Below are 12,786 nucleotides of genomic sequence, written 5' to 3'. Positions count from 1 at the left end.
GAAGAGAACTGAAATCAGGATTACGAGCTGTCTGAGAGGCGGCTTCCTGTAGTGTGAGTACTTTGCTTATTGCGCCCAATAACATTAAGCAAGTCACACGTATGTAACTGTCTTGTGTCCAGTCTATTCTCTTCTGTCTGCGTTGACCTAAAACTTAGATCTGATTAAACATAACTTTGAAAACATATGAAAAGAAATTTTTATGTTTGTTTAATTAGTTTTGTCAATAGTTGTGACTTAAAAATTAAAAAAAAAAATCAATAGAGAAATCCAGATATTTTCAAAGTTATTTCCCCTTTTTGAAAGGATAAGACATGATTAAATATACTGCTGTCCATTTAAAATGAAGAGACTATTTTATTTGTCTTCTTTATGATAATATATATTCTAAAATTTCTACAAAGGCACATATATTTATGGTTGTGGTATAATATAATTAAATGCAGAAATTCCGATATTTTCAAAGTTATTTCCCCTTTTTGAAAAGCTAAATAATTCCATAATCATATGGACAAAAAATGCACATTTTTTAAACAAGTAATTCAAAATATTGTTTAATATCTAATAAACAAAAACTTTATGGTTGGTTAAATTTTCTCCCACCATTAGTATATGCAAAAAAAAAAAAAAAAAAAAAAAAAATGGATCCTGGTCCAGAATAGCGAGGGATGGAGATGATTTTGTAAGCCAAGTGTCTTACCCACTGCTTTACACGTCTTTGTAACTGGGTCCATCTCGTAGCCCTCGTAGCATTCACATTTGTAGTCGCCTTTGAGGTTGATACATATTTGACTGCAGGCATCAGGGTTCTCGCATTCATCTATGTCTGGAGAGGACCATCAGAAAAGCATTAGTAACAGAGCAGAGATTCACACAGAGAACAGAGGCTTTTGTAGTGCAGTGTCCACAGACAAGATAAATGATGCTTGCAAACACCATCTGGGGATTTCTCTACTATCAATTTCAAAGTGATGACGCTGAGAGTAAACAAATCATAGAAGTTCACAATGTAGGAACAACAAAGGGTTCTTGGGAAAATGTAGTCTTGCACAGCATCAAAATGTTGGTATCTAAGATAATATTTATGTTACCTCCACAAGTCTTCTTGTCCAGGAGCTTGTAGCCCGAAGGGCATTCACACTCATAGCCGATCTGACGGTCCTTACATATGTGAGAGCAGCCGCCGTTGTTAATGGCACATTCATTCAGACCTATGACAGAAAAAAAAAGAAAAAAAAAAGAAAAAAAAACAAAACAAGAAAGGTGGTGTCAAAGGTCAGCATGCATAGCAGGAATTGGAGTGAAAGTACCCATGGCAACATGACAGCAACTGATGGTGAACTGCTTCTTTCTCATTTTCTAGGTTGAGCTTCAGGTTTGTGTGAAGACTTTATGAGAAAGTGATGAGGTAAGAGCAATCTAACTGAAAGACTTGCCTTGGATGCTTGAAAAAATGCACTGGGTGGGAGGAAACTGCTTGTATGTGTGGTGCTGTGAGAGAGACTGAGAGCAATATGGCAAAGGTCTTGCAATTATTAAACTCAATAATTCTTCTCTGAGCAACAAACACATTTGGGCATTGGGTAATGGCTCCCTCCATTACAGATGACAGGGAGGATTATACATTTATCACTTTTCATCTCTACAGTATGTCTGCTCTTACTGACCTAATAAAAAGCAACAAAATATTACCAAAATTACCAGAGGAAAGTTTAACTGTTCTGTTTTATTGACCCATTTAAGACTCTACCACAGATTTACTGCAAATTAACATTAACTTTTCAGCCTGAAACTTCAAAACATTGTCCAAAAATGTTATTCAAACAGCATTTTATGGTTGACATCTCTCTCGTAGAAGAATGATAATAATAATAAAGCTGAATAAATAAATATTTAACAAACAAGCAAATAATAATAATGCTATATATATATTAAACCAGCCAGACAGAACAAAAAGACAGGTGGAGGAAGAAAGACAGTAAGTGAAAGGGAAAAAGAGAAGAATAGCTAACACAAATGCTAAGGAACAGCTGACAGAAGGAGATAGATGGAGGACAGGAACATCACAGGAAGTTCAAGTGAAATAGGGGAAAGAAAAGACAAAATGAAAGGAGACAGGTTAAAAGAGGAGGTAGGACAAAGACCCGGATAGTGAGCAAGTGAAACGCACACTCAAAAATCGAGTGAGAGACATTCTCTGACAAGCAAAGGGACAGAATTTTCTCGAGGCCACATATGAATCATGTATACCAAATAAAGGATGCACTATTGAATGTGGTATAAGCGTAATCCCTGGCACCAGTCCTAGTGATTTAGCATGCATAGCTGCAGTGGCCCACTTGGAGTCAGTCCAGAGTGCACTGGGCTCAAAGGGAGGCGTCTGTCGTGCGCCAGGTGCCTGCACTAATCTTATCTGCTGAGTGGAGGGACCCAAAAGGAAATTAAGACCATCCTGAAGAGCCACTGTGGGACAATGTATTTTACGTTAAAGATTGATACAAGAGTGAACATAACCAGGAAGAAAGGGAAAAAGAGCGAGAAAGAGAGAGAGGAAGAGAGAGAGAGGGAGAGTCAAGCAAAAAGTTGGCATTTTCTAAATACCATATCGATCACATTAACATACAGCTGCAAGGTGTTAGAAAACTATCTAAACGTTTAGTTAGTCAGATATTTTTTTTGTAAAGGTGAAGTGTGCAATATGTATGCCACTAGCAATACCAAACCGAACTGCCAAAATAACTAGATTTTTACATTTTATGAAGAAAACGTGGGTGTGTGGGTGTAAAAACGTGGGTTTTACCTCTACACCTCACTGCCACTATTTGACAGTGTTTAGGGCATTGCTAAGCAGATAACTATTTTGAATAGTTGCTAGGTGGTTGCTAGCATGTTCTGGGGGGTTGCTAAGTGACTACGCGCGAGACAGATATTCTTGTCGGTACATGACTGTTGTCTAAGCCTGTTGCTCAGCAGAATACTCTCTTTGTGAGCGTCACCACTTCGTGGTTTTATGTAACAGCAGCGGCTCTGGGCATGTGACTAAAAGCACAAATCCTATTGGTTGGCCAGTTTTCTTTGCAGTGTGATGGAAAAGAGATTAGAACACCTCTCCTTAAAAAAAAATCTGTCACATTGACAGTGAACAGACACATTAATGGCCATTCATTCAAATTAAAATGCTTATCACACCAGATACTTATCTCAGAGTGAACAGACCTTTAGTCTTTGGGACATTTTCATTCATTTTATGAGTATTCCAATTATAAATCTTATTGCTTAGGAAAAGGAAAGTATGTATACTTTTACAACAAGGGTATTATCGTTAAATAAAAGTATTAAAAACATTTTTGTTAATTGAAATAAAAATAACAAAAATATTAGATGAAAACTGAATGAAAAACAACTTAAATCATTAATAAAACTATTAATTGTATACAAATACTAAAATAACTGTGCCTTACAATAAGGCTAAATATGAAAATAGTTGCATTCGGTATAATAAACTTATAACGGCATTTACACTCTTCAGGAAGTTGACCTATGAATGGTTTACTCGCTGTACATTAAACTTGGAAAAAAGAATGCATTTTACCACTAAAAAAAGTACACAATCCACTTAAAATATGACATTTTCAGCTCCAGCTTATCATTCAAGAAAAAGTCCACTTCCCCAGTGTGATGAAATATAAGAAAAGAGAAAAAGAAAAAATAGATCTGTGGGAACCTGCATTCTCTCTGGAGAGCATGAGAGCATGCTGGGCACGTTCTCCATGTATGATTGCGCTCGAGGGAAGACTCACACTTTGATCATAATGATCCCTCTGTGGGTTGTTGGCCCTTGATCAAGTGAAGCCCTTAATAAGCCAACACTGCTATAAGCTTAAATTCTGGTTTAGGATCAGTTTTCCATCTTCAAATTCAATGTTACTAGTTAGAAAGAAAAAGATAACCCTAGATAACTGGCTGCTGGCAAACTTCATTTGCCACACACATATGGAGTGCAATCAAACAGTTTTATAATTTGACTCCCCACACTAAAACAACAAAGTAATCATACAACTTACATAAAGTCCTACAGAACAACAAAAAGCTCATATAAAATAAAAGTCTCAAAATCTAAAACTGAGAAATATTACAAGTAAAATATAACTACACCAATAAACATTTTTTTAAGGATGTGTGTATTTGTGCAAAAGTGCCTCTACTCACCACACTCCTTCACAGGCTCATCAGACCAGTCCTTGCAGTCCTTGATACTGTCGCACACTTTGCTGCTATCAATACACTCCCCGCTCTTACACATGAACTTCAGCGGACCTTCACATTTGGTGGCTGTGAAGGACACAATGATGTATAGAGAGTACAAAATAGGAAAAGCCGTTAAAAAAAAAAAAAAAAAAAAAAAAAAAAACATTTTCAAATCACACTCACTGCATGAATGTTCATATTGCTCTTTTCCATACAATGATAATAGACAGTGACAAGAGGCTGTCAAGCTCAAAACAAGTACATAAAAGCACCATAAAAGTAGTCCATGTAATTTAACACCATATCTTAAATCTTCTAAAACCAATATAATAGTTGTGTGTGAGAAACAGACTAAAATCTATGGCTTCAAAAGATCTGGAATGTAGTGTCATATAGACTACTTTAGTACTTTTGTGTCCTTATTATATCTTGACAGCCCCTGGTCACAGTACGTTTTAAAGGACACTACCGTTCAAAAGTCTGGGGTTGGTAAATATTTTTATAGTATTTTTTAAAGAAGTCTCTTATGCTCACCAAGATTTATTTGATAAAAATACCATAAAGCTGTAATATTGTGAAAAAGGATTACAGTTTAAAATACCTGTTTTCTATTTTAACATAAATTAAAATGTAATTTAGTCCCGTGATGGCAAAGATGAATTTTCAGCAGCCATTACTGTCTTCAGGTGTCAGTGTCACATGACCCTTCAGAAATAATTCTAATATGCTGATTTGGTGCTCAAGTAATATTTTTATTATAATTATCATCATTGTTGAAAACAGTTGTGCTGCTTAATATTTTCATGCTTAATTTTATTATTCTTAAATATATTGTAACATTATAAATGTCTTGATTTGTATTTTTGATCAATTTAATGCACCCTTGTTGAAAAAAGTACAGTAGTGTATGGGAAAGAGCACTGAGCACATTCTGTTAAACATCTTTGTGTTTCAGAGAAATAAGTAATTTGGAATGACGAGGGTAAATAAATGAGAGAATTTTAATTTTTGGGTGAAATTTGCAGCATGATTTATCCATATAGGAAATGAACCTGGCTAAACACTGTATGCTGGTCTTGGAAGAACCTTCCTATCAACCAACCATAGCCCTAATCCTATCCCTAAACCTAATCACAGGGCACTGATTGGTTGACAGGAATGTTGTTCCAACGCCAGCAAAAATGTTGATCCTATGTCCTACTTAAGTCATGTTATGCATCACTAACCAGATAATATATAGCCATGGGATAATTAATCTTTTGAGGTGAATTTGATTGAAGCTGCCATATGGGAAGAGTGCCATGAAACCCTGGAATCATGTAGGAGTACATCTGTTTGGTCTTGTAGTGCTTTGTGTGAATGTGAACTTGATTGGGGCTACATAATTGGGTGCACTCTACTCTTTCATCTTCACTCAAAATGCTGCTGGAAGAGGCTAATCAAAAGAGTGAGGGTGAAAGAGAGATTGTTGAAGTTACTCACTTTTGTTGATGCAGCCAGCCTCATCGCTGAAATCTGGACAGTCGTGCACTTTGTTACACTGTTTAGTGCCGTGAATGCAGGATCCATCGCCACACTGGAACTCATCAGGACGGCAGGTCAGCACAGCTGTAAGAAACACATGTTTATGTAGCACTATTATTCCTTGAGTAAATAATTTACTGGAGAAAAAAAAAAAAAGTAAGTAGTGCAGCTGTTTTCAACTGTGACAACAATAAGAAGTGTTTCTTGAGCACTAAATCAGCATATTATGATTTCTGAAGGATCATGTGACACTGAAGAATGGAGTAATGACTGCTGAAAATTCAACTTCCAAAATAACATTTTCAAATACCATTATATTATATTAAATATATCCGTATTTTATTGCATTAAATCACCCTGCTCTTTAGACATCTGTCAGCATTATATCATATCTGTCCATCGCAACGCATTACAAGTAATTATTGCTGCACCCTCTATTTTACAGGCGTGCATTTGTATTTCCTTCAGCCTGAGGCTTATTCATTTCACTTTTGGTGGGAAAGGGCCAAATTTTTTTTCAATATTAAAAAACAAACCCAGCCAGATGTACTTAAAACATAAAAGTAACATAATGCATTACTTTCCATAAAAAGTAACCAAGTAACACAATTCATTACTTTTTTGGGATTAACGGAATATTGTAACACATTACTTTAAAAGTAACTTTCACTAGAGATATAAGTCTTTTTGGATAAATAATCTGCCAAATAAATGTCAATGTAAAGAACTAAGGTAAAGCCATGAGATGAGTCGTCAGATAAAACATTCAGATAAAAACATGCATACTAAAGCATTCACCATCACACTTTCATAATAATCACCCATCCCACATGCATGTGTGTGAGCTTTAGTTGTAAAATAGCAAATGGTTTTGGCTTTTATCTCCTGTCAGATCTCAAAGTAATAGCTTATTTGCAAGGGAGAAAAAAAGCTCTGAACATTAAAAACAATCAGTCACCTACTTTAGGGCATAAGGGAATGCACTGAAGAAAGAAAAATGTGCTGTTCAGCAAAGAAAGGCCTTAATTTTTCAGATTTATCTTTTAAAATTGCTTTATCTTTCATCTTTCATACAGTGTACTTTAGAGGAGCTGTGGAGGGAGAATGTCCATTGTGATCAATTTCAGGTATTATTTACTACATAAATAAGCCCAAAATAACACAGGCGATAACATAAAAACAATCTTTACCTGCAAAGAATAAATATCTAATAATTTAAACCCAATAAAATATAATGCAAAATGACCAAAATATGAATCTGCATTCTGAACAAAAAGTCTTTAGGGAAGGGCACACAATTCCCTACAAGAATCCTACAGTGAGACAACACTCATGCAGCGCTTACCCAAGAGCACTCTGCCATACCGCAAAACACACTTGTTGCCTAGCAACCAACAAGACTCAGGCACATTACCATGCTGCTACCACAGTAGTTTACATGGCACAAACCCATGGACAAAGAACATCATTATCTCAAACACACACACACACATGCTAGAACAAACTGTACACATCTGTGGGCACATACTCTGCATTAGCATGCACATGAAAACAAATTTCAGCTGCTGGCTTTGTGTGTTCAGGATTACATGTGCTCAAACAAACACATGATTGTTTCCAGGTGCTTCACTGAGAAACAAATCTTTGAAATGTAAAGTTATTAAACATTCACACTGACTGACTCTGATTCGATTGTTTTATAAATCAATTAAAAACATGATAAATTACATGATATGCTAATTAATTAATCAGCTTATTTGCATGTATCAATTAACATTTTCCAAAGACATTTAATTATTGTGGCAAAGCACTGAATAGGCATTACAAAAAGAGGCTTTGGAAGTCAATGCAGTACAGTGTAGCATGTTCAAAACATTTTTTACCAAAATTTGTACTAAATCAACATGTTAAAATGACAGTTCTAATTATATATAATTTAATAGATAGAAATAAAATTCATTTTACTAGCATTTTTTTTTTGTATTGTATTTATAATGCATTGTTGATACTGCATCAAATTTCTAGGATTTAGAGAGCATTTTTATAGTATTATTTTAAGCAAAATCAATACACTGACCTTGTAAGTCTATGAACCAACAAAACCAAATTAATTTATGTTGGCATGCGTGCAGTGCATTTGTGTTAACAGATTAGAATGAACAGACAATAGGGGACTGATTCTAAATGAACAACATTTTCCATGAGTACACCATGTGCTTTACTAGGATGTGATAGTAATTTAGAATGAAAATAATGACAAGAACAGCATGCATGCAGCATTAAGGAGGCATGTAATGCAGCCAAGTGGTAAAACTGATTATTAATTCAATTAATTAACTCATTCACCATGCAGCAAGCCTCTCCAATGTAAATAGCTAAGGAAACATGTGCTTGAGAATGATAACAGTGATCAGTATATTAAAGACATTTAGTGTTCTTGTACACTTACGACAGTTGGCCTCATCAGACTTGTCCTTGCAGTCTACATCCCCGTCGCATTTCCAGTTAAGGTGAATGCACTCTCCGCTCCTGCACCGAAACTCCCCCGCGGCGCAATGGGGCTTTTGAGGCTCTGTCCTACGACTGCACCGCTCCAAAGATTCGTCCGACTTGTCTCTGCAGTCGGGGTCTCCGTCGCAGCTCCACGGCGCTGGGATACACTCAGAGTCGTTACAGCGGAACTCGTGCGGCCCGCAGGTACTGGCGGTGGCCGCTGTGCACTTTTCCTCATCGCTGCCATCGCCGCAGTCATCATCTCCGTCACAAACGAATGTGGGAGCCACACACAGACGGTTACGGCACTGGAACTCTTTAGAAGGGCAAGCCTTGGCATCTGGAAAAAAGAAGAGTGTAATTTATTCATACAGTCTTACACAGTGAAGTCTCTCAAATACACATACAGAATGTAAAAACAACAAATAGTTGATAGCTGAGCCTTTCACTATGTGTTAAATATGTTTAGCCACGTTTCCACCGTTCCAACAATTTGTCCCAGGAACTTATTTCCCCCCAGACCTATTGCTGTCTGCATCTAAAGTACTGTGAAGATTAGGCAAATTACTCCGGTGATGTAGGACTGCACGCGACTTTCCAGTTCCCGCTGGATTTCGTCCTCCGCATATAAGCTTAATAAAGTCTGAACCTCGTCGTCGGTTCATCGGTTGTATTTTTTAAACTCCATTGTTCCACTATTTCAAAGTTCCTGAACTTTGAAAAAGTACTACCTCGCGATCAGGGACATTCTGAGGAGGACATTTTTGAGGAGAACTTCATTTAGACCCTGGTCCCTGCGGTCAAAACACACCGAGTACCACCCCAAAGTCCCTAGTTCCTGGGGAAAGTTCCTGCGGTGGAAACGTAGCTTTATACATCAACAAAATCAATTTTTTTTGTCATAATGAGCATGACTTTTTTTGTCTTCTCTGTTTCCAACTTTTCTTTTGGAAAGAAGTAAAATGGTCAAGGACAAGCTAAAGTCTCCCTTTCAATATTTTTTCCTTACATTTGTGTTTGATAATTGATCATTGAAAAGAGGATATTTGTAGAAATATCAGCATCTAATTCTCTTTCAAAAAAAAAAAAGCCCCTTGTAGTTTTATGGCCTTAAAATGTCAATTTAAACTGTCTACCCATGTTACAAAAACCTCAATTTATTCATAACAATTTTTATCAAGCTGAAAAAAGGAACCTGTTTCATAGAATGCCTATTAAATCAGTGGATAAAAAAGATGGGATAAAAACTAAGGATCTCTATTTAACGCTGCCATATGACCAAACCAATGAAGTACCACTACAGTAAAATGACTGAATCGCACAGTAATACTCACTGGAAATGTATGGCAAATGTAGCATGAGCTCTGAGCTATTCTGTGCTGATGTGATCTCCATGACCTCACTGATTCAGCTGTGCTGCGGATGACCTGAGGTTCACACTTCAGCCCCACATCGGCGATAGACACTAAATGGGCTTAACTGTGCTGTAGTAAACGCCTGTCCGTTCTTTAATGGGGTCACCCACCCCACTAGAATAACCGTCCTGAAGAGCTGTAAGGCGACTGGGTATTACATTCACGGGGGCTAGTTTTGTAATAGGATTTGAAATGGCTTATGAGCATGTGATCGGGTGTGAGTGTGTTTGCGCGGATGGAATGGGAGAGCAATCGATCCTGACTGTTTGTGACTTTGCGTCGATAAACCTGTAAATATGCAAACTATCTGCAAAGAGCAGCTGGGGCTCATAAAACACTTTCACCGTCAAAATGGTGACATTATCAAAATTGTATTGCCGGACTCGAAATCAATGTTATTTGTGCTGCTCACGGAAAGGTCATTCTTGTTGTTCATTGCACTTCAGCTGATTCGTATTTCATATTTCGTATTTCACCACCTACGCTGGTTGCTTTTGAAGCCAATTACAATAATGCTCAATGAGATATGTTGCTAATTGTGTTTTTGCAAAGCTGATTAGCCAACAAGCATCTAATTGGCTGAAAAAATGTCCATTAGGAAAGCAACCTCTGCATCTGCTGTCGGACACTTCAATGACTATCGAATATCTGAGGGGAAAGGGTGGAAAAACATCTTCTGGAATGACAATCTTCTGACAAATTTGACACAGGAGTGAAATATGTAGATTTTATCCAGCTACTATAATTCTCTACCGTCAAGGTCAAGGCAGACAACAAACGTAGCATGTTGTTAAAAGAAAGGGGAGTGATTGAGTCTTTCTTGTGTGTACAGAGCATGGGATGGAAGGTTGTGTTTGCTCTAAGCAGCGGGAGATTGGTTTGGGTGACCCTGCTCTTCTCTTGAGGGAAAAAGAAGGGCAGCAGTGAAAATGAAAAGGGGCTTGGCCTGTGATGTAGACACCAGCCTCAAACAACATCTTCTCAAAGAGCAGCAGAACAAACATGGACAGCATTTTCATACACCAGTGATCTCAGACAGCACTGTCATATTCTAGCTGGAATAAAAAAAAAAAAATCAAATCATCCGGCTCTATACACTTGCAGAAGATGCGAATTGAATGTATAAATTCACATAATAATTAAACCTACACTAAATATTCATTAGTGGTGCTTTCTGAGCATTACATTGATGAGGGGATCTAAGCCATTTGTATGGATAAGAATAGGGTTGTTTATTTGGATATGAAAACAGCAACCTACCATAATACCCAAGCAACTATCTTGCAATGCCCTAACAACCAACAAGAACACCCTAAAAACTGTATATAATGTGCTAAAAACACCCAAAACACCTTAGCATCCACATAGTCCTGGAAACTTTTTAGCATTTAGCATGTTCTTTAGCTTTTTCATAGGCAAGGAACACTAAAAAACCTTTTGTCAGAAAATGTAAAAATGTATTTTATAAGTCTGTAAACATGGATATTATAACAGTTATAAATACTCTTTTCAATGCTAAGTTGTTGGGTAATCATTTTTACTAACTAATGACTTTGGGCCAAACAAATGCTTGAAATTTCAATACAGAAATAAACAAACGGATCAGTTTCTTTGAGAACAATTTTAGATTAAAAGGGATTTCCACCTTTCCCAATGTTACAGTGACATGAACGTGTATACTGTAGATAGTAAACACACACAGCTCTGACCCAGATTGACTTCGTCATTCAAAGGCTGCTGATATATGTCTGCTGTGTGGATTTTGATGCTATCTCCTTTAGAGGTCATGCACAACAGTGAATGGATTTTAAAAGAGGGGAAACGAAAAGCTCAAAGCAGGTCAATTGAATTCCACTGACCAATGTCACATAGCCTACGCATACCCCGGGCCAACAACAGACAGGTAGTAGATAGGGCTTTACATTAGCAATATCTCTGTGACCTTGAACCACACACAACAACAGAGAGCTGAAATAAATATAGCAGAAGTGAATGTGAAATACATACTGCTGTTCTGTCCCGGTGTTAATTGAGAGACATGGAATATCTGACTGGAACTAACTGTTGTATAATAATTACTTACAATTATAAAATAATTAGCAAAATTCCTTTTAAATAGCTTTTGATGCATGCCACAATGCAGAACGTTCCAACTTTTAAAATAATTTCATGATTTTTAAGGGACTTTTTCTATAGGTTACATAAATGCACCAGTAGGTGACTATCTTTGAGTTATTCATTGAGTCATCCACCCAAACTATTTGTTCAAAATACTGAATGATTCAGGAGGCAAAAAACACTTTATGAGCGAGTCACTAAATCATTCATTCAATCAATTTGTTTAAAAATGCTGGATTTATTCTGATTCACTACTGTTACTCAGAGGCACCAACCAAAATACCTGAGTGACCAGGGTTGGTGATTCTGTTGGAACTTTGTTTGGAAGGCTTTTCATTGGCAGAATGAAAATAGCTGGCTTACTGCATATTTGTCTGGATACAATAAACTGGAATAGAAATCATTTTCATATCTATATAAAACACCCACGTCACCTTTTAAAACAATACATAAGAAGACTAGAACACTTTTAACACAACAGTTACACCAAAAATATTTCAATTTAAATGGCCACCCCATATCTATGAGAACAAGCCACCAGAGGCATCTTTAGCATTGAGGCTCATGCTACGCTCAGCAAATGGCTCGAGGCAATAAGTCAGCACAGAGTTAATGGTGCGTTCACCACAGTCCTCCATCAGTCCATAATATCATAGTATCCCGTATCAGAGAGAAAGACTACCCTCCACCGGGAGAGAGAGACTGTAACCATGATGCACTGAGCTGAGGGGAGGCGATGCCACAAACATACTGAAGCAGCTAAAGACTGTGATGCTTTGGATGAGATTCCCCTCATGAAGCTTTTCCCAGTGCTGACAACAGCACCTGTGGGCACAGTGTAAGGAAAAGAGGAAATACTAGGAAAAAGTAGAAATTGAAGAGGACAGGGAATTAGTTCAGGCCAGTCATTCTGTGAGCTGTCAGTGTGGTTCGTCAGCCACGAGTTTAGAAGCAATACGACATTTTGTTTGGCAACTCTGGCATATGA

At 37.2% G+C, this 12,786-nt stretch overlaps 1 protein-coding gene across 8 annotated transcripts in view; it reads right to left on the bottom strand.

The window, feature by feature from the left end:
• Positions 1-12,786, bottom strand: part of lrp8 (low density lipoprotein receptor-related protein 8, apolipoprotein e receptor) — a 158,676-nt gene that overhangs the window by 36,524 nt on the left and 109,366 nt on the right. For all 8 annotated transcript variants that reach the window (XM_051896597.1, XM_051896601.1, XM_051896599.1 and 5 more), the window contains 5 exons: positions 8,222-8,605; positions 5,731-5,856; positions 4,210-4,332; positions 1,092-1,211; positions 701-826 (listed from right to left, as the gene is read on the bottom strand). In XM_051896597.1, coding sequence (XP_051752557.1) covers positions 701-826; positions 1,092-1,211; positions 4,210-4,332; positions 5,731-5,856; positions 8,222-8,605 — 879 coding nt within the window. The remainder of the gene's footprint in view (positions 1-700; positions 827-1,091; positions 1,212-4,209; positions 4,333-5,730; positions 5,857-8,221; positions 8,606-12,786) is intronic.

Source organism: Ctenopharyngodon idella, chromosome 6 (genome assembly GCF_019924925.1).
Source record: "Ctenopharyngodon idella isolate HZGC_01 chromosome 6, HZGC01, whole genome shotgun sequence".
Taxonomy (NCBI): Eukaryota; Metazoa; Chordata; class Actinopteri; order Cypriniformes; family Xenocyprididae; genus Ctenopharyngodon; species Ctenopharyngodon idella.
This window is presented reverse-complemented; position numbering and strand designations above follow the sequence as displayed.